Source organism: Adiantum capillus-veneris, chromosome 7 (assembly GCF_014529385.1).
Source record: "Adiantum capillus-veneris isolate H3 chromosome 7, ASM1452938v2, whole genome shotgun sequence".
Classification (NCBI taxonomy): Eukaryota; Viridiplantae; Streptophyta; class Polypodiopsida; order Polypodiales; family Pteridaceae; genus Adiantum; species Adiantum capillus-veneris.
Window position 1 is genome coordinate 22,242,972 of NC_140937.1, and position 22,789 is coordinate 22,265,760.

The 22,789-nt window shown below is 45.2% G+C and overlaps 1 protein-coding gene across 1 annotated transcript; it reads left to right on the forward strand.

Annotated features, from left to right (window-relative positions):
* Positions 1 to 7,238: 7,238 nt before the first annotated feature.
* Positions 7,239 to 12,296, forward strand: LOC147453544 (alpha,alpha-trehalose-phosphate synthase [UDP-forming] 5-like). The gene is made up of 4 exons (XM_086515709.1): positions 7,239 to 7,764; positions 8,122 to 10,126; positions 10,221 to 10,494; positions 11,105 to 12,296. The coding sequence occupies exons 2-4, from the start codon at positions 8,133 to 8,135 to the stop codon at positions 11,417 to 11,419; spliced, it is 2,583 nt and encodes an 860-aa protein (XP_086371835.1). The 5' UTR covers positions 7,239 to 7,764; positions 8,122 to 8,132; the 3' UTR covers positions 11,420 to 12,296.
* Positions 12,297 to 22,789: the final 10,493 nt, after the last annotated feature.

Genomic DNA, 22,789 nt, shown 5'->3' on the forward strand with positions numbered 1-22,789 from the left:
TCTGTAAAACCCTTTTGGCAGTCTTCAAGACGTTCAAACCGGGTCTAGGTGACAGACAATATCTTCTTCTTTCAAGATACTTACAGATGTGCATATGATTTGTCTGGTCAGCTTTCCAAGGAGGTGATACATGCATTGTATCAAAGGATCATGTTTCTGCCATCCTATCACCTCCAGGCCTTTGAAGAAGCTTTCTACACTGGCTTCTTCACTATCAACACTGATATATTCGGCCCAACACTACTAGATTTACATGCAAGATACGAGTCGCTGCTCAAGATGCGAAAAACCTTAAGATGAAGAAGCAGCTCAACAGCCATGTCGGGGACGACATGAGCAAGGAGGGGGGGAGTGTTAGAAGCTGGACACACCCTACGGAAATTGACTGCTCGACAGATCATCATATTTTGTAATTATTCATTTATTGAGAAAACCTGACATTTCACCTTGTAAATATTGGGGCTTACAGAAGTTTCCAGATTGTATCCCAGTTTTGACATTTAGATTGAGTATATGGTTAATTTGGAACTTTAGGGTTTGAGAATTGTAAGGTATTTAAACCACTTTTTGACCTTAATGAAAGACCTTTGTCATTTTTTAAAAAGTTTGAAGTCTGAGAGTGAGCGTACTGTGTACGAGAGAGAGTGTGAGCTTCATCTTGACGCTACGTGTGCGCCGGTGGTTGGAATCAAATGCGGAGAAGTGCAACGTGTTGCCCCCGATGAGAGCTACGCGCCGATACCTAAATTGCGCGCGTATGGTCCGGTTTTGCGAGTTTTATCTACGAGCTTTATCTGGTGATTCGGTGAGCATACGTTGTCCGATTTTGCATTGCAGCATATCCACGCATTCACATTGAGTAGAGCTACACAGTGGGCACTTTAGAATTCGAAAACGAAAACCTGAAAATTTCGGCCAGTCATCCTACGTGATTTTGCACCGGGTGTTTTGGGTTGGGGTTTTGGTTCATAGACCTTAGGGAGAGCGACCTATTGGTGTTAGTAGGGTCTCCTTCAAGTTCTATGGTGTTTCGAGATTGTTTGATGGGTGTTCGGCTCTAGAAAGCGTTGTAGGAAGTTTCCTCTTATGCACTCCTGAAGGCTATGACTTAGACATTGGGCAGAGACCTCTGTAGGAACTAGTTAGGAGTCGGTCGAATGTAGGTTGACACCCTATGCTTGCTTCCACGCACCTGTGGGTCGAGCTTCGTCCTTAGCTGACAAATCTTGTTAGGTGAGTTCTCGCTGTGCTAACGTCCGTCGCGGCGTATCCGTCCAACATGTGAGACAAAACATTGAGGTACTACATGGAGGAGAGTCTCTTTTTGTACGCAAATTTTCCTTAACAATTTGAGAGTGCGATCATCATACCCTACAGTGCTCAGATTTTGATTACATCAAACTTGCTTTACCCACATTTTAGTCCATAACCTACATGCCTTTCTCTCCTAGCTGCCTCATGGATTCAACTTGTCAGTGGCCACCCTTATATCCATAGTCTACTTGGTCCCATAGGTCAATCTGAACTTTAAGGATGATCTCTCTCTCTCTCTCTCTCTCTCTCTCTGTCTCCCTCTCTCTCTCTCTCTCTCTCTCTCTCTCTCTCTCTCTCTCTCGTTAACCTTTGAGGTTATTGTGATTGTTCCTATGATATTAAAAGTTATGCCCCCCTCTCCTTGTATAAGTATGTGAGCATGCAAGACCTTGAGTTCAAGAATCAACGTTCATCGGCTAAAATTTTTAGGTCTCTTGTGATCTTCTTCTTCTTCTCTCTCTCTTCTAACTTGCTATGCAACATGATGACTTGTTGCCAATAATGTTTGGATTGGATGAGGTTTGCCTAAACTTAATACCTGAGAGTCGAGATTAGTCGATCTCAAGATTAACGGGTCTCAAACCACGTTAGTAGGAAGAAAAATCTCTCTCTCTCTCTCTCTCTCTCTCTCTGTGTGTGAGGCTGCATGTCTAGTTTGTAGTATTAAAATGAAGCATGTGAGAGGCAAAGAGCTTGGTCGCGTGTACCAGCGAGCCTGCTTTGTGCCCAGTCACGAGCCAGATTTTCTCTCTCTACCTAACTAATTGTAGTAGTTAAGAGCCTCAAAACGGGCATAGCCTTTCAAATGGCTGATTTTTGAGGCCCTCTCGGTAAGTAGGAACCTGCTCAAGATTTGTCTCATCACTCAATCAAATCAAGCATTTATCTTTGAAGCCACTGGTTTTCTTGACTTGCAAAAAAAGTTGGAATGCTATTTAGTCGTTCAAAGTGACGAGGCTCTAAATGTAAGCAAAATGACATGGAGGCAGTCCTACAATGGAGGCACATGCATGGAGGCAGCCCTACAATAAGAGACCGGAGTCATCATTTCTAGGAGGAGGCAAAGGGCCCACATTAGGTATGCAACACCAAGGAGGATCCCAATGAGCAAAGGATTGCTAACTCCAAGACCAAGGCCAATACCCTCGACTGGCAATGATCATTCTCCAATGCAATCGCATCAATGTTATGGAAAAGTCATTTTTTCAAACATACAAAATTGCTTTCCTTTAATTTTTCAAGAGGAAATTTAGAAAATTGGTTTATTTTGTAGGTTTTTACACTATTTTTCTCTATTTTGGGAGGGAATTTCTCCTTTTCCCCTTGCCCTCAACCGGCATTTTTTAAATTGAAAATGGCATGATATTAAGCTGAGACACATTTTTCCTAAACATTGAATCGAAAACCTACCTTGTACGAATGTTGTTCTGAGCTCTGTAGCAGCAGGCTCTACCTGTCCACTTGCAAAAGCCCTTTTTTATTGCCTATGTCAGGAGTTAGAGATGTGAAAACTTGAGAAAGCTAAAAAGCATGGATAGTCATGTTGGAGCTCTCAACATTGTAGCATCCGTTGATTGGCCAAAGAAAGACGAAAAAAGTGTGGAGACAGATGTGGGACTCTCTCTCTCTCTCTCTCTCTCGCTCGTGGTGTGAAGGACCGCAGCTAGGAAAAAATGGAGCTTGTCGATATCAAGGGTGACGGACAGGCAGCGGTAGAGGAGTAGGTGGCTCAGCAAGCGCTTGTGACAAGTGGGACATGTATTCGATCGAGAGTCTTGGCATCCTGGCCAACAGAGGATTGAGGTTGTCTAAGGGTGTGGGGCTCGTGGCGGATCAGCTTTTGGCAGCCAAGGGTGTTGATAGAGGAGACTACATGAGGCTTGTGTTGCGGCAACATTTGAGAAGCTGTACATGAAGTAAGTGGTGCGTTGTGTTCATGATCGAGTTTGGGGGGGGGGGCATTCTCTATCAAGTACCAAGGCCAATCAATGGAACTCTCTCTCTCTTTCAAACAGAAATAGACACACACACTCCTCAACAAGACTGAATGGGATTGGCCCTCTCTCTCTCTCTGACTTGCAACACACACGGCAGTGCCGTAGAAAATGAAACCTGATCTCTCTCTTTCAGACTTGCGATGTGCCACATCTCTCTCTCTCTCTCTCTCTCTCTCTCTCCCCCCCACACACACACACACACACACACACACGTGTGCACATTCGAAGTGGACCAACTTATCGATGCATGGCATATCTCGCTGCTCGTTATTTATCCAAGTTACAAAGTAGAGCTACCCTTTACAAAAACAAAAGTAATCACCCTTCAAAACTGAAGGTTGGACTGAAACTCCATGGCCTTGCTAAAGAGTTTAAATAATAAGTTTCATGGCTTTGCTAAAGAGTTTAAATAATATAAATATATATATAGTACTAAGTGTTGTGACTTTTTGACAGAAGTATAAGTCAAAACTAAGTCTTTTGATTTTCTACCATCACACTACTTTTGCTACTTACCCTTCACTTTTACATTTCAAACCCTCTTCACTTTTACATTTCAAACCAAATTTTTCTTAAGTTCTTGAAATGAAAGAGAGAGTGACACATGGAGCCCTCTCCTTCCTTTCAAATTTTAAGCTCAATTTTATATAGTATAGATATAGATATAGATTAGTGCCCCCACATGTTGGGGCAATCGTTTACATGGATTGCTTGATGTGATTAAGAGTATCCCCACGCGAAGGGGAGGTAATTGTTATAAATTACCCTCCCGAGTCCTGTGTGTTCTCTAAGGTGTAGTTAGATTTTGGGCATCTTACCTCCTTTCCTTCTCATGTGTGTAAGTGAGCAGATGTCCAATCAAAGGTCACTTTTTTTTCTCTAACAGATTATAACCTCCTATGTGGGGTACCTAATGCTCACATATACACATACAAGGGAGTTGGGGGTTAACACAACCGCACCTCTTTGAGGTGCAATTAATTGAGAGAGAGGAGGGTAACCTCCAAAACAACTATCCCCTTTCGTACATGTATCCCCGGGTATCCACGAAAGAAAATAATCATAAACGATCCATGAATTGATTGATTTGATTGGAGCACTCTCACGCACACGCAAACGTTTGTTTGTGTTTGTTTTATAACCTCCTGTGTGGGGTACCTAATGCTCACATATACATATACAAGGGAGTTGGGGGTTAACACAGCCGCACCTCTTTGAGGTGCAATTAATTGAGAGAGAGGAGGGTAACCTCCAAAACAACTATCCCCTTTCGTACATGTATCCCCGGTTATCCACGAAAGGAAATAATCATAAACGATCCATGAATTGATTGATTTGATTGGAGCACTCTCACGCACACGCAAACGTTTGTTTGTGTTTGTTTTGTAACTGCATTTATTTTTAGGTGCAGTTAATAGAGGAGGGGGGAAATAATTCAAAACAGATAACAACAACCCAAACACACCCACACACACACACACACACACACCTATAAATTACCCTCCCGAGTCCCGTGTGTCCTCTAAGGTGTAGTTAGATTTTGGGCATCTTACCTCCTCTCCTTGTCATGTGTGTAAGTGAGCAGATGTCCAATCAAAGGTCATTTTTTTCTCTCTAACAAATTACAACCTCCTGTGTGGGGTACCTAATGCTCACATATACACATACAAGGGAGGTGGGCCTCGTTAATAGGTGACACGGGGTTGATTCAAGGGATCAACGGCGAGCAACGGATCCACCGTCGATTCATTTCGAGGAAGCGCAAAAGGGAATGGTCCCCGTCCGTCACCGGGGTTCGACCTTGCAACCTGTCCCTTCACACTCCCACGCTCAATCCATCTCACCTAGCGCGCCACGTTGAAAGGTTTGCGAGGCCTGCGCTATATAAGTCTTGCCCCCCCCTGTTGCATTGATCCGACCGCCCAAAGCTCTCCGCCTCGCCGAAAATACGCCCCCGCCGTTGATCCCTCGAGTGACACCCCGTGTCACTTATAAACGAGAGGAGGTGGGGGTTAACGCAACCGCACCTCTTTGAGGTGCAATTAATTGAGAGAGAGGAGGGTAACCTCCAAAACAACTATCCCCTTTCGTACATGTATCCCCGTTATCCACGTAAGGAAATAATCATAAACGATCCATTAATTGATTGATTTGATTGAACCACTCTCACGCACACGCAAACGTTTGTTTGTGTTTGTTTTGTAATTGCATTTATTTTTAGGTGCAGTTAATAAAGGAGAGAAGAAATAACTCAAATAAGATAACAACCCAAAAAAACACACACACACACACACACACACAAAACACAACCCCCCCCCCCCCCCCCCCCCCCCCCCCCCCCCCCCCAAAAACAAAAGAAAAAAAAAAAACCCAAACCAGATAAAAAGTTTGGAGGTACCCTATAGTGCATATAACATAGTGATCTTTTTCACTATGTTATATGCTAGTGACCTTTTTCATGCCAATGGGAGCAATAGCATGTCTTCATTCAGTCATCTTATGGGCTAAATAAAGCCTAGCTAGAGAGAGGAAAAGAGACCTGTTCAAGATGATTACACCATCATTTTCACCATGATTGTAGCGAATTAAGAGTAGCAAGGCAGCAATATGTTTGAGATGTACCACAAAATAATGGCTATCATGACAAAAGCTTATAAGTACCAAAATTTGATCATGATGATTTTATAAAGAAAGAACAAAATGGGCAATGGGCAATCTAGCATGGGACCTTGGGGCTGCTTGGGGCACTTTTTGAAGTTTGTGTGGGCACGCACACACCCCCATCCCATAAAGGGTTCGAGCAATACGAAAGTTGAAAATTGTTAGGATCGGTTTAGGAGGATGGCTATCGGGGCCACATTTACCTTCAAGGTAAAACTCTAGTGCACAGTCGATTCGATCCTACCCCCCATTTGGGAAGCACTTGCCTTTATGAACATTTGCACGTGAAAAAAAAATATTGTGTTACTCGTAGTTGGCTAAATGCTAATTCACATGATCAAGTTATTCGCAACTTCCCCATGACATGGCCTTGACTTGATCAACACTTGATGCCACATCATAGTGACACTCCTAAGGGTGGGTGGGTGCATATGAACGCGGCCCGCCGCACACACACAAAATTGGAGATCAAGTTTCAATATGAGGTAGGTTTTGTGTGTCTTCCTCACACCAAGGGGAAGGGGGGAGAAATCATAGCCTACATTTAAAAGAAAAAAAAAACGGACCGAGCATTTTCGTTTGGAGTGATACAAGAGGACATTCGTGAATGCTAACGGGTCACTTGATCGCCTTTCGAACCCATGACCCGAGTCATGGAGGACTAAGAGCGCCTTCTCATAAATCTGTTAAAGGCGCTTTTTCAAGAAAGACCTCCTAAAATTTGGATACGCTTTGGAAAGGTGCAGTGGTCCCATAGCCAAGCTTCATCCCGGTCCACTGAGTTATATCTTATTGGGAGTGTTCACTGTGCGCACATTACAATTTTCAAAATAGACCTGTAAACAGTGGAAAGACTTGTTATAGCCGGTCAAGTTGCGAGAGGTGGGTTCAGAGGGTGGTTCAACCTCTTTCGATCCAAACGACGAATTAAACGTGGGAGACCGTTTTGGCAAGCGTATGGGAGCTTCACTTTTTGCAAAAGACCTTCTCAGCGACGCCATTGGCAGGACTATGAGAAGGCACTCTAAATCTCAACCAACCAAGCTAGCTCCTTTGGGCATAGGCTACAAAATTTTGAAAACAAAAACTTTATGGATAGGAAAGCACAAGTGGATAGAGAACTCAAAATGGATTGACTGTCCTTTTAAGCATGCCAGTAGCACCCTTTCCCTTCAGCTTGGGTCAAAATTCTTCTCTCTCCTCTCTGTCTGTTCCTCTCTTCTCTCTCTCTCTCTCTCTCTCTCTCTCCCCATGCAAACTTGCAATCGTGCTTTTCTCTATTGATTCTTGACCCCTCGGCTCGTCCTCCTCCTTCATGCCTCCAGCTGCACGCCTATAAACAAAACCTTATAATTTTCTGTTAGCCTGTCAAATCTCTCTCTCTCTCTCTCTCTCTCTCTCACACACACACACACACAGGGAGGCCTTGAGGCTTGAGGGTGGATACCTCTATTTCCGTCCTCCCATTCACTCACACACATCATCCCCCCGAAAAAAAATCACACGCGCACACGTACATTTGGATCGATATCTGGTGGTGGTGCTTCTTGCATGTCCCAAGATGGCTTTGTTTCGGACGCTCGAGGCTGCAGTTACATGATCTGAAGCGGAAGAGAAAGCTTCTATTTATACGATTCTTTCAGTGGTTGGAACTCTCTTCAATCTTCATTTTCTGTAAAGGAGCGTCACCTGTGCAGAATTAAGATTGTCAACCATATCCGTTAACAGATTAGGGTTTTCAGCGCCTGCTTCCTGAAGAACGACTTTCAGATTCAGGACTCAATTTCATTAGGTGAGCCTTTTTAATTGGTACTGATTCCCCCCCCCCCCCCCTCTCTCTCTCTCTCTCTCTCTCTCTCTCTCTCTCTCTCTCTCTGGCGTGCGCGCGCACACACACACACACACACACACACACACACACACACAAACTGGCGCAAGATGCCCTCACAAAAGGGCTTGTGAAAAAAACTGATGTAGGGCTTCTAGCATGGCTAAGAAATCAGGCTCAGGCACTTGCATGTGGCAAGAGAAGATTATGCAGTGTTATACAGGATTACAAATTCACATGCACACACACCCGCTCTCATTCAAGATAGAGTTTTTCATTATTTTACAAGTTCTGATTGTTGTATGTTTGATGGTCTTTCAGCACAAAAAGCCATGTCTTCCAGGTCGTACACAAATTTGCTTGATCTAACAGGGGACTACAATCCCCCTGCCTTTTCAAAGGGGCCAAGGCGGCTGTCAAGGGTCATGACAGTCCCGGGTATATTGTCTGAGTTCCGCGACGATGATTACACTAATAGTGTTAATTCCGATGCTCCGTCTTCGATTTCACAAGACCGTTGCATTGTGGTGGGAAACTCATTGCCCATCAATGCCGAGTTGGCGCCTGATGGCAAGTCTTGGTTGTTCTCGAGAGATGAGGATTCACTTCTCTGGCAGCTTAAAGATGGGCTCCCAGATGATATGGAGGTGGTCTACATTGGTTTTCTTAAGTGTGAGATCAAGCCGGCTCAACAAGATGAGGTAGCTGCACACTTGCTTGAGATGTTCAATTGTGTCCCCACTTTTGTTGCAGAGGATGTTCGAAGCAAGTTCTACCATGGTTTTTGCAAGCAAACACTTTGGCCCCTCTTTCATTACATGCTTCCTCTTACACCAGATCATGGTGGTCGTTTTGATCGTCTGCTATGGCAAGCATATGTCTCTGTCAATAAGACCTTTGCAGCTAAGGTGATGGAGGTTATAGCTCCTGAGGATGACTATGTCTGGATTCATGACTACCATTTGATGCTTCTTCCTACACTTCTGCGCAAAAAATGCAATAAAGTGAAAATGGGGTTTTTCCTGCACAGCCCTTTTCCTTCATCAGAAATATACCGGACCCTTCCAGTCAGGGATGAGCTACTCCGTGCCCTTTTGAATGCAGATGTCATAGGGTTCCACACATTTGATTATGCTAGACATTTTCTTTCTTGTTGTAGTAGGATGTTGGGTCTTGAGTATGAATCAAGGAGGGGCTACATAGGCTTGGAATATTATGGGCGTAATGTGACGATCAAAATCATGCCAGTTGGGATTCACATGAGCCAGCTACAGGCGGGGTTGAACCTTCCTGAAACCGAACAGAAGATAGATCAGTTGAATGAGCAGTTCAAAGGGAAGACTGTCTTACTTGGGCTTGATGACATGGATATTTTTAAAGGTATTGGTTTGAAGCTGCTTGCCTTGGAGCAACTTTTGAAAGAGCGTGCGGATTGGCAAGGCAAGGTGGTCATGGTACAAATCACTAATCCGGCTAGGGGAAGAGGCAGAGATGTGGAGGAAGTTCAGACAGAAGTCTATGCTATTGTTGAGAGAATCAACCAGCAGTTCGGGCGTGATGGTTACAACCCGATCATGCTTTTAGAAAGGCATGTGCCCTTTCATGAAAGGCTTGCATTTTATACTGTGGCAGAGTGTTGCATTGTAACAGCGGTTAGGGATGGGATGAACTTGATACCGTACGAGTACATAGTTAGCAGGCAGGGCTCTGAGAAGCTGGATGCACACTTTGCCTCTGTAGATGACCCTCCCAAAAAGAGTCTACTTGTTATCTCAGAGTTTATTGGATGCTCTCCTTCTCTCAGTGGAGCTATTCGGGTTAACCCTTGGAACATTGAAGCGGTAGCAGATGCATTACATATGGCCATTAGTATGCCTGAAGCTGAGAAGCATATGCGCCATGAAAAACATTTTAAGTATGTGAGTACACATGATGTCGCTTATTGGGCTCGTAGTTTCATGGGAGATCTAGAAAGAGCATGCCAGGATCATTTAAAAAGGCGGTGTTGGGGCATTGGCTTTGGGTTGAATTTCCGAGTGGTGGCTTTGGATCCAACTTTTAGAAAGCTGTCACAGGAGCACATTGTCTCTGCTTATAAGAGGACCAAGAGCCGAGTTATTTTACTGGACTATGATGGGACAGTGATGCCGCAGGGTTCAATCAATAAGACTCCCAGTTCAGAGGTCCTCTCTCTTTTGGATACACTATGCAGTGATCCAAGAAATGTTGTGTTCATCGTGAGTGGGCGAGGGCGGAAAGAACTTTCTGGGTGGTTCTCTCTGTGTAAGCAACTTGGTATTGCAGCGGAGCATGGCTACTATTTAAGGTGTGCGAAAAATAGATGAATTTCCATTCAGGATGTCAGATGGTTATTGGTGTCTGTACTTGTCCTTTTTGACAAATGCTAATTTGTGTAACAGATGGAGATGTGAAGAAGACTGGGAGACCTGTGTACCGGCTTTAGAGTTTGATTGGAAGCAAGTTGTTGAGCCTGTTATGAAGCTGTATACAGAGAGTACAGATGGCTCTTTTATTGAGGCCAAGGAGAGTGCCATTGTGTGGCATCATCAAGACGCAGATCCTGATTTTGGCTCTTGGCAGGCTAAGGAGCTCTTGGATCACCTTGAGAGTGTCTTAGCAAATGAGCCAGTTGCTGTAAAAAGTGGTCAGCAGATTGTGGAGGTTAAGCCTCAGGTAAGTTTAATGCCCAAAACTGCTCTCTCTCTCTCTCTCTCTCTCTCTCTCTCTCTCTCTCTCCCCTCGTCGGATAGATCTTTAAGGTCTCTTGGGATAGTTTCCTACGCTAGTTAAAAACAATCTTCTTCTTCTTCTTCTTCTCTCGTGCCATGGAGCTTGGCAGATCCAGACGTCCACGACCTCGGGGGGTCTCCCACTACCGACGAAGGCTGCAACAGAAGATACAGATCACTCTAGCTCGATATGCAAGACGCCCAACCAGAGTACTGACCATGGAGGAGGTCGATGAGATCCGACAGCGACCGATGAGAGATTTCATATGAACCCGCAAACCCCCCCCCCCCCCCCCCCCGGGCCCTTATTTCCTTTCTCCTTAGTGTTTTAGTGCTAGTTCTTTGTAACTTTGTAATTTCCGTACTCAAGACATGGTATCAGATTCACCAATTGTAACTTTTTGGTCTCATAGGTCATTTTGGCCTTTTGAAGACGTTAATATAACATTTCATTTCATTTCTCTCTCTCTCTCTCTCTCTCTCTCTCTCCTGACATTTAGCCTCTTGTTCAACTCTCTGTATACTAACGACGATTTGTTTACGTCGTGTTACAGGGAGTTAGCAAAGGAATGGTGGCTGAAAAGCTTATTGCTTCTATGGTAAGTAGAGGCATTCCACCAGATTTTGTTCTGTGCATTGGTGACGATCGGTCAGATGAAGACATGTTTGAGAGTATTGCCAATGCAATGGCGGCTCCTGAGTTTCCAAGAGCAGAAGTTTTTGCCTGTACAGTGGGAAGGAAGCCTAGCAAAGCTAAATATTACCTAGAAGACACTGTAGATGTCATTCACATGCTACAAGGGCTAGCTGAAGCCACTCAAGCAGCACAACGGAACTTGTCACAAAATTCAATCGAGAGCTTGGTGTGATTATTGCATTGCTGCTATGTGCCAGAATAATCATATTGGTCTCTAATTTTCTTGTGAGGTTGAGATGTAATGAGTGCTGGCTAACGACGCATGAGGTCCAGAATTGTGGAGGCAGCAATGTGTTCGCTTTGATTCTGAGAGGAGCAAGGTGCTGAGTGGGCTTGGGTTTTGTTTCTTAAGCTCTTCTGCTTCGTCCCATAATCCACAGCATAGAGATTAACCAGCTGGGGTGAAAGAAAATCATCACAGTAAAAGTGGTCTAGATGAATGCAGGGCAAAGCTTATTGTTTGTGGACAGTACTTCACATTCTTGCAGAGTCGCAATTTTTTTTCTTGAAGGATCAATTGTATGTGGTTGGTTGAGGAACATGCACTGATCCTCGCTCAGAAGGCTTTGCTTGCGTCTGTGCAGAGGCAGGCCACTGTATGTAGTGGTGGCAAGACATCATTGGACCTATGAATCCGAGGACGGGAAGAGCTCCTTAATGTTTGAAGAGAATAAGCTGTTTCTTGAGGCTTACCCTGCTTTATTGGATGCAAGGGACAAAAGGCACCTATTTGATTGTATGACTGCTGATCACGTTTTGCCATATTCCCTGATTTCTCATAGTATACACACAAACTTGCATCAGTATGTCTCCCTGGTTTTGGCTGTTTTCCAAAGCCATAAGGAATTACGGCTGTTGGCGAGTCCTCCAATGGTTGGAGCATTAGACCCATTTATTTATCTGAGAGAAAGGGAACCACATCAACTGCAGGAGCAAATGATATTGGCTATTTATTGTGAGATGTAAGAATCTCCTCTTTGTTTATTTGCGAGTGTCTGGCTTGAAAGGTACGATTTAAATTTCTGTTGAGGTTGTTTCAATAATTACAATTGTTGGGTTTGAACTCTTAAACCAGCAAACGACCATTTCATTCACTTGTGATACATTGGTTTTTCTGTCTCTGTGCATGTCACTGTTCAGATCCTTATTTCATGTTATTTGAGGTTCATGGATCCCAAAGCATAGCTTTTCCATTGCCCAACCAGGATTGTCAGAAATTGAAAGCCTGCTTGCGCTGCTACACGCACATCGGCAGACCTCGCACGAGAAAGCTGATAGCCTTGCGAAGCTGGGAATACCAACTCTCATGGGCACGTGATTATGACTAATGGGAGAGATGGCATCTTGTTGCACGATATTGAGTTACATACATGCTTGAATCTCTCAAAAATTTGGCGACCCCTAGGTCCACAGGCACGCAAGTGCAGTAGAAGCTGGCTGCTACTGTTACATATGGAGGCAGGCCATATGAGCCGGCACTAGTTGGGGGTTGCAGTGGATGTTTCTATGTCATTCTTGGACGTGATAGTTGGTCTAAGATCTGCCATCTACACTGTGGAGCTAAGCAGCTCTAGTGGAAGAAGAGAATGCTACCATTGGGCAGGCCTGTTTTTTGGAGATCCATGGTTGAGATCAGGTGTTGGGATCAATGGCAATCTTCGCTGTCGGATGAAGCTGGTGAACTAGGGGTGGCATCCTTTAGGTGCCATTTGAAGCACCCTATGCTAACCTCATTGGCTGTTTTTGGCCTGTCCTAAAGGCCAAGGCCATAGAATTGGGTACCCTTTTTCCTAATTAAAAATAGGGGATATTTTTTGGTCGTTCAGAATAGCATCTTGGAAGGTCTTCTCTGTGACAGTGCCCCTTCTTGTTAATGATTGTTGGCCCACCCAGAGGGCAAGGTGATAGTGATCCGAGCTATGGCTGCCATTTTAGTGCTTGGCCAAAATTATATATTTTTTAAAAAGTTCCTGTATTGAAAATCATGGCGAATAAATAGTGAAAAGTAGAGGAATTTAGCATGTAGACTCATGTAAAGCTTTTTTTGTGGAGAGAGCTTGTTCATAGCAGTACCATGTCCATGCCCTCTCAAAGCTTGGCAGGTGTCTGTGCTACGTCCATGTCCTCTCAAAGCTTGGCAGCTGTCTGGCGAATGCCTCAATGGGGCCTTCCTTTGTGGCTTCTTCCAAACCCCAGCAGAATTTCTAGGCAGGGAAGAGCGCAATTACGCTGTTATAGCAAACAAAGTCAGAGGGTGTGCCCGGGGAGGGCGTGAGGATGGTGGAGGAATTGACAGCACTCTTGGGCTCTAGTGTGAAAGTGCAACCGGCGTCCTGCTGGCTGATACCAGTGTTGATGTTGGCCAGGATCCAAAATGAGGGGGGTAGCTGTTGCTAAATTAGCTATAGCTTAAAATAAAGATAATTCTAAACAAAATACGGTGAGTGCCTCAAAGGGGCCTTCCTTTGTGGCTTCTTACTAAACCTAGCAGAATTTTTAGGCACGGAAGAGCACGATTATGTTGTTATAGCAAACAAAAGTCAGAGGGTGTGCAGCAGCAGGGTGTGAAGATGGTGGAGAAATTGACAAGTGTTGGGCTCTAGTGTGAAAGTGCAACTGGCGTCCCTCTTGCTGATGCCAGTGTTGACGTTGCCTGGGATCCAAAATGAGGGGTAGCTGTTGCTAAATTAGCTATAGCTTAAAAGATAGTTCTAAATGATTTATTAGAAATAACTAGATCCATAAGTGAGGGTTTTCTGGATGCGTCATTGGAAGGATTTCATAGAGCATCATAAGTACAATTTGTCTTGGGACATGCATATTTCTAGTGCATCATTCCTCTGGAATGGCGGGAGCATTGTGAATGGGAATACCTGCTTGGCCACTTTTGATGCGTCACTTCAAATGGGTGACTAGAGCATTGAGAAGAAGTATTCGACCATCCGGGATGGACATCTCTGATGCATGTAGGATGGATGACATAGAGCATTGCTAAGGAGTCGTTCCGTAAGTTCGGTGAGAGAGAGAGTTTGAGAGACTAATTGATAGGAATTATCGGTGCATCACATGGTGGGTGACTAGAGCATCAAAAGCAGGGGATGTTTCGTACTTTGAGAATGAAGATGGGTTTTGAGCATAGTTACCGGAATGGGAACGGGGCTTGAATTACCTCCATTTAGCTTAGTCCCAAATCAACTCCAAAATTGCCCCCAAATCTGCCCTTAAACTGCCCCCCCATGGTTGACTACGAAGAAGGGGCACCTATGGCTAAGCTTGATTGTGCCAGATGATATAAAGTGGGGAATATGGATGTGTATCTTCGTCCACTATTGGAAGAGCTACAACAATTGTGGATTGGCATAGAGGTGGTGGATATGAGCCGACACACAGGACGACGGAATGCTTTGATCAGAGGCATTCTAATGTGGACCATGCATGACTATCCCGGGCTAACAGAATGCTCAGGTGATCTATTGACACTCCTCACTCAGACACTGTAAATCTTGTTTTTTCCCATAGTTGATCTATTATCATGTGTATACATGCAGGGCTTCAAACAAGCGGATAACAGGCAAAAGTAGGCGTTTGGGGACAAAAAAGTAGGCATTTGTGGGTAGATTTGGGGGTATTTGGGAGACAGTTCCGGTTACACCCCATTTTGGAACGGTATTCCGTCCCGACTCCGTTTCGGGAACGGGGCTCGTCTGGAACGCGGTTTCGAAACGTTTAGGCTGCGTTCCGCCCGTTCCCTGTTACACTGGTTCTGAGTAGGTTTGAAGAAATGTGGTTGCTTTTTGGAAAAGCAAGCGCTTTTCCATGGAGGAGTCCATGTTGGCATTGCATCTATGTGTGTAAATGCATCTAGGGACACAGGGACTGCGTGTACATGATTTTTAAAGATTGAAAAGTCAACGGCCCCACCTATAATTAAGTGGGCAACCAACTGGCAGAACATGTCACGTGACACATCCCAACCCTATGTGTCCGTGGACAAGCTACACCAATCACTTAGCATAGATGCATATCCTCCGGTTGCACACAGCATGATCGTCGGAATTCCCATCAGAATCCATTAGCATCAGTTAGGGGAATTTTCCTTTGCATTTAGCCTATTTTCCTATTTATTGAGATTTTCACTTATTATTTTTAAGTGACTTTCCTACAAAAGTAGGTAGGGCAATTTTGCTAAGTTTCTATATAAGCAAACCCAAGTTAGCACTAAATGGAAGAAGAGGCAGCAGGAGCTTCCCGCTCAACAGGCAACTTCTCAGCAGTACCCCCCCTCATGACCCCCCTAGCGTTTTTGCATCCTGACACCATCTTTGGCGATACCTTCTTCAGCAAGCCATCGCCATCCATCGTCAGCCCCTAGTGTTTGCAGATCCCCGCCATCGCCAGCAGATCCATATCCCCTAGCGTTTTTCCAACACAGCCCAACCAGCGTTTTTGGATTGCAGAGCCAAATCAGCCCAGCGTTTTCGGCTAGCAGCAGGATCCCTTGAGCGTTTTTGGTTTCAGCCCCTTGCCGCAGCAGATACTCGCAGTTTCAGCCCTAGACACGGAAGCAGATCATCCCCCAGGATGGTTACAGATGCTCCCCCATTTTCAGCCATCAAAACGCATCCAAAACAGTCATTTTCAGCCACCAAGAAGACCATGAAAATCAACAGATAAAAGATCCCAGATTTCAGCCATCAAGTCGTCGTCGTCATCACCGTCGTCGTCATCGGCATAGTCCCATTGCATCAGTCCATTGCATTCGCATTGTACACCTTTGTGCAATCAAAGTAGACCACTCTCGCCGACGAGAGTGGGGCCTTCGGAGGAGGGTTTTACAACCTCTCGGTGTCGTATCTCTTCTCTCTCCTTCTCTCAGTCTCATTCACTTGCACGCACAATATCCACTCACTTTGTTCGTGACCACAGCACTCTACAAGACGGAAAGCTCTCTCTTTCCCTAAGAACTAAAAGGAACCTTGAGCAATAAAGATCACTAATCTTGAGAAAAAACAACATTCATTCCGTTGCACATAACATTGGTATCAGAGCTTTGGAAGTGTTCTGCATTACTCAAGGAAAGAACCACAAGAACCACAATAATTTTTTTTGCTTGTTGTGATCGCACGAACCCAAGTTCGCTTGGGCGTGGCGATTCCTAATCGTGTTTTGTTGAAGAGTGACAGGAATCCCAAGAAAGAAGGGCTTGTCCAGCCTCCCCTTGTGTCTCTTTTCACTCATTGAGAGCGGACCGTGCACTTAGCGGCCAGCCAATCGACGTGAGGTGGGAAAAAGCAACCTTGGTGTGAGCGCAAGGCCGCCAAGGGGTGCGCCCCCAGAAAAGGGTAGAACTCGGGTGAAGAGAAGATCCTTCTCCAACGCGATTTGCAAGCGAAAGAAAACCTCAAGAACCCTAGATTCTCACGAATCAAGGACCTCAAGAACCTCAAGAACCCAAGTTCCTCGTGAACTTAAGAACCAAGAACTCAAGTTCCTCGTGAGCTCAAGAACCCCCAAGAACCACAAGAACCTACGACTTCACAATGATCATCACTCGAAGCGGAATGGATACTTCGCTTGGAAGTGATGAGCATGAGAGAGGCGAAGAAGACTTTTCCCCACCAGGAGGTTTTTCTGACCCTTCCCCATCTACGACACCGATGGCACTAATTCCTATGGAGGAGTTGGACCAAGAAAGAGAAGCAGAAAGAAAAGCCTACGAAGAAGATATGGCAGCCATCGAGCGTAAGTACCAAGAAAGAAGGGCAGCCATAGAAGCAGAATTTGATGGCGAGAACAAAGAAATGCAAGCCAAGTTTGATCACGAGAACAAAGCAATAAGGCAAGAGATGTTGCGACTCTTTTCTCGAATACAGGCACAGATGCAACAAGATCAGGAAAAGGAGACTCTCTCGGTCTCTTCTTCTCTCAAGCATGACACACAGGATTTGCATGATTGTGTGAAGCATGATGATGATTTGATTGACAATGACTTGCATGATGATTTGAAGCACAATGATAAGCATGATGATTTGGATGCCAATGATTTGCATAATGATTTGGATGACAATGACAAGCATGATGATTTGCATGATCAAGATGTGATTTCTCACAAGCTTGATGAGTTGCATGAAGATGATGTGATTGTTCACAAGGATGATGTGTTAGTGGATGCTTTTTCTAGCAAAGCTAACCTCGATTCGATCACTCACGAAGATCCGATCTTGGCTTTCGAGTCGAGGTCCAAAGAACCCCCACAGGACGATTCGATCATTCAGGACGAACCGATCTTGGCTCTCAAGCCTTGGTCCAACGAACCATCACAGGAAGTATTGTGTGTTTGCATGATTGATACGCACGCATTGTTCGAGTGTTTCATTCGTGACGGTTTCCTGTATTTTAGTCAGCATCGTTATGTGATCCCTTTTCCTAGGCATGACATATTGTATGTTGAGCACGTTTCTCTCATGGATGAGCACGAATGTATGCGGATTGTTCATGAAAAGCTGAAAAGTTTGTATGTCAAGAAGTCACATTCCATGTCTCTTCCTTGGCATGACACAGTTTCCGAATGAGCACATGATAGTATGAGCACCAAGCATGGGCATTTCCATTATGATTTGCCACAATTGATTGATTTCGATCAAACAGAAAAGATTCGACCGCATTGTTTGCATGTGTTTGATGAACGGGTTGTAACTCCGTCTCTATGTTCATCTACATTGCATACACAGTCTTTAGAGAAGACAAGATTTTTTTCCTTCACTGTACATGGAATGGGTATGTTCATGGTTTTGTGTTGGAAATTGTTTCAGAAATTTTCAGCCATGGAGATTCTTGAAGACGAAAGAAGCAGGACTCTAGATGAAGTTGAAGCAAGAAAGGAGATTCAGAAGACTTTGTGTCGCTTTCGGCGCGGCCCAAAGAAGCAAGCGTTGTAGACCTTTATGAAGTTCAAGTACCGCACGACCCACACAGCAGAGTGGGCCGGCGAAGAGTCCCTTCCAGGATTCCGGATGCAGTTGGCGATCTCCCTTGACGCCATACAGTTCGGTACCAGTACCTCACTTTGAAAAGGAGGGGAATGTCACGTGATACATCCCAACCCTATGTGTCCGTGGACAAGCTACACCAATCACTTAGCATAGATGCATATCCTCCGGTTGCACACAGCATGATCGTCGGAATTCCCATCAGAATCCATTAGCATCAGTTAGGGGAATTTTCCAGTGCATTTAGTCTATTTTCCTATTTATTGAGATTTTCACTTATTATTTTTAAGTGACTTTCCTACAAAAGTAGGTAGGACAATTTTGCTAAGTTTCTATATAAGCAAACCCAAGTTAGCACTAAATGGCAGAAGAGGCAGCAGGAGTTTCCCGCTCAACAGGCAACTTCTCAGCAGTACCCCCCTCATGAACCCCCTAGCGTTTTTGCATCCTGACACCATCTTTGGCGATACCTTCTTCAGCAAGCCCTCGCCATCCATCGTCAACCCCTAGTGTTTGCAGATCCCCGCCATCGCCAGCAGATCCATCAAGTTCCCCTAGCGTTTTTCCAACACAGCCCAACCAGCGTTTTTGGATTACAGAGCCAAATCAGCCCAGCGTTTTTGGCTAGCAGCAGGATCCCTTGAGCGTTTTTCTTTTCAGCCCCTTGCCGCAGCAGATACTCGCAGTTTCAACCCTACACACGGAAGCAGATCATCCCCCAGAATGGTTGCAGATGCTCCCCCATTTGCAGCCATTAAAACGCAGCCAAAACAGTCATTTTCAGCCACCAAGAAGACCATGAAAATCAACAGACAAAAGATCCCAGATTTCAGCCATCAAGTCGTCGTCGTCATCACCGTCGTCGTCATCGGCATAGTCCCATTGCATCAGTCCATTGCATTCGCATTGTACACCTTTGTGCAATCAAAGTAGACCACTCTCGCCGACGAGAGTGGGGCCTTCGGAGGAGGGTTTTACAACCTCTCGGTGTCGTATCTCTTCTCTCTCCTTCTCTCAGTCTCATTCACTTGCACGCACAATATCCACTCACTTTGTTCGTGACCACAACACTCTACAAGACGGAAAGCTCTCTCTTTCCCTAAGAACTAAAAGGAACCTTGAGCAATAAAGATCACTAATCTTGAGAAAAAACAACATTCATTCCGCTGCACCTAACAGAACAAGGAACATAAAGCTGGAATCGACCTTTTCTCTTTTGGCCGGAAAAGCAAGGTGCCCCCTCTTAGCTCTATTCTGGCGGGAAAAAGCAAGAGCAACATCTATTCCTGGTGGCTGCCCTGCACCTATAAAAGCAATCCTTCTACCCTTCCGTGCAAGTTCTACATCAGATTGTAGGCGCTCTGTTGACTCTAGGGAGATTCTTGGAGCCCAAGTTTTGGAGGAAAGGTAGAAGGCATTGGAGGTTTCCATATGCTGCCGCAGGTTTCAGCCATGAAGAAGATGCTCTTGAGTTACCATGTTAGATGATGCCATGATTGGATAGAAGACTTCCATCTCAAAGGTAAGGATCATTTTCATTGCCACAAGTTGCTGTTTTCTCTATTTTCAGCCCATAGGCGTCGTAGATAGGGTTGATCTATGAGAAGAAACCCGAGAGCACGCTTTTTGGGTGTGTAGGGTTGGAGGAGGAGGTCCTCTTTATAGAGTTCTCTCTGAGGAGTTCTTTTTCCAAGTTCTGAGCCTTGACAGGTGAGCTTTTTTGTGTCTAGATGGTTTAGACTGTTTGTCTTGGTTGCATGTGTTCTCCTTTGTGAGAAGCATGAGAAGAAGGCAAGTGTCTTAGTGTAGCAGGGCTACAGTGTCACTGGCATGGGACAAGCAATTAGTTGCAATTGGGCTTGAGTTCACATTGGGTGGACTCTCGCCTGGGCAGTGAGGTCCAATGGACACTGTGGCCAGATCACCACCACCTCAGTTTGGAGATAGGCTTAGCAGATTGGGATATCTGCCAGCAGTTGGTGGCCCTTTAGGAGATACATATGTGGTCGGTTCTAGTCGGGGGAGCATCATCATCCACTTTTGTATGGTTTAGCGTCTAGTCTCGAGTCCCGAGTCTAGAGTTTTGCACGCCACTGGCCCATTGTACCTTGAATCCTGAGCTTGAAGCTGTGTGTGCTGCCAGCCAGAGTCAGAGTTGTATGGTTCTTTGAGCTTGTCGAGTTCCATTGAGTTGAGTATGCAGTTGTGTTTTGAGTCGTATCGTGTCTTGAGTCATATTTCGCTTCTGTGTTGGGTCATGTTCTTGTGTGATGTTTCTTCTGTTGGAGTGAGGTTTCATGCAAACTGCATTGAGGAGCACCCACTCTAGAGAGCACGACACCTTTTCCTCGCTACATTAGTGCAAAAAAATGCTCTAAGGAAATAGAGCTAGGTCAGCTCATAGGGTCATCATACCCTACGATCGGGATTAGATTTGCAGATCTTTTAATTGTAGGCTCACGTTTCAGAACATGGATTAGGATTTCCAAGGAGGGACTTCATGCTCAAGACAGAATGGTAGAGGCTATGATTTGTACAGGAGAGGGCTTTGGCTATAGAATCGGAATAGGGTACCATTCTCTAAGACTCAACATTGTTTTTGAGAGTTGAGAGTATCGATTCTCGAGGATTCAAAGTAAGGAAGAGATGTTATTGAGATTAGGTTTTGTGGGAATCGGTCTCCACCTCTCGATTCATGTGCTTGTTTAGACTTCTCCCCAATAATTAATGACACTCTTTTAAGGGGGATGAGCCCATCTTGTGGTCCCCAGTACGTGTCGATCCTCTCTCTCTCTCTCTCTCTCTCTCTCTCTCTCTTTCCCCAATTCAGTTTGGCCTCCAAGTGAGAGTCTATTTTATCTTAGTCTACTTAATATTGTTATGCTCTCCCATTTGTGTCACAAGACGGGCACCACGTGCCAATAGAAAAGAATAGACTGAACAAACTTTTAGCACTTCAATAACAACTGAACTGAGAGAGAGAGAGAGAGAGAGAGAGAGAGAGAGAGAGAGAGAGAGAGAGAGAGAGAGAGAGAGAGAGAGAGAGAGATGACACGCGAGACGGAGTGGCGGAATTCCACCCCAGAGAGTATTGGCCCCAAACCTTGGCGCCCCTTTTGGTATTTCTTTATATTGCATCATCAAAGTACAAGCCGGTACTCCAGACTCTGCACCTTCTCCAGGAAGCATGCCAGAGAATGAGCCCTTAGCACATATTTAAAGGCCCTTGGCCTATGGAAAGCCTTCAAACTCAAAAGCATCTGGTCCAAAAGTAATGCCCAAAAGGTACCAGCGTAAATCACGGAAATCCGTACAATTGCCACGTCAACAGTCAACGCAAAACGCGGAAATCCGTACAGTTTTCCACGTCAGCAATCCAGTGTGAAATCAGGGTTTTCCGTACAGTTGCCACGTCATTAGCTGCTACGCAATTCCTTCCTTGTGTGTGTGTGGTCCCACTTTATTTATATTTCCTTTATGTCACTTGGGCCCCATCGGACGGGGTCCCATAAGTTGGTGGGACTTCTTCTTCTGCTGTTACTTGTTCTTCTTTAGGGTTTAGGCCCCTCGGCCGGGATCTGCAAGTTGGCTTAAGTCTTCAGTGGCTTCACACGTCAGCAGTTTGTGACAATTTGTGACAATAGCAGTATTGCAACAGCACTAAGAGTGGACCCACGTCGCAATGGTGGAAGAAGATGATGGTGTTGAAGGAGGCGGTTTCACAGTACATCTGGCCGCCAGCCCTGCCAATGGTGTTATGCAGGATATCATGCATGAGCTTGATCAAGAAGTAATGGCAATACTCTTGGGCCTTCATGCTCGGCGACCAGTAGTGGTTGGAGAAGGAGAGCCAGTCGTGATGGTGAAAAAGGGCGTGAACACCTTGTGCTATTGGCATTGTGGAGGAGAGTGAGGTGGACCTTGTTGTCGTAGATGGTGCACACAGCACTCACATGGCGTCCAAGTGGGATAACTCATTGGGATGAGGCATGCCCTTGGGCGGGACCTGGTAGTTGGGTTTGGTGGGGGCCTGGGGGTGGTAGTTGTGGGAGGCTGCAATGGGCATGCCCACATTATCTGACAGCACAAAGGACTCGAGGTCAGAAAATTGAAATGCTGCAGCAATGATGGGCCTCTTGGGATAGGCCAAGCTGACGTTTTCGACGACGAAGATGCCGATCAGGTGCTAGTGCCATTTGGCCCAATCGTAGTAAGGGAAGCAAAGACCATCCTCTCTGGCCTTGAGTTGAGGGTATACTTGCTGTTTTGCGTATTGCAGCCAATGAGGAGGAGGAAGTTCACGGACCTGGGTCCACAGGGCATCACGGTACCCATGATTGAGACACCCTCAATAGCCCACTTTGAAACCTAGCCCGTGAGTCACAATCCACGTCTTGGAATTTTCTAGATTGACTTGATCCCCTATTGAAACGGAGTTGTTTGTGGTAGTGTGTAGGATTTTGTATGAGGGATGCAGATGTCAAACTATGTTTTGTGCAATTTTCATTTTCACCAGGATGATGACACTGTAAATGGAACTTCTAAGTAGCGAT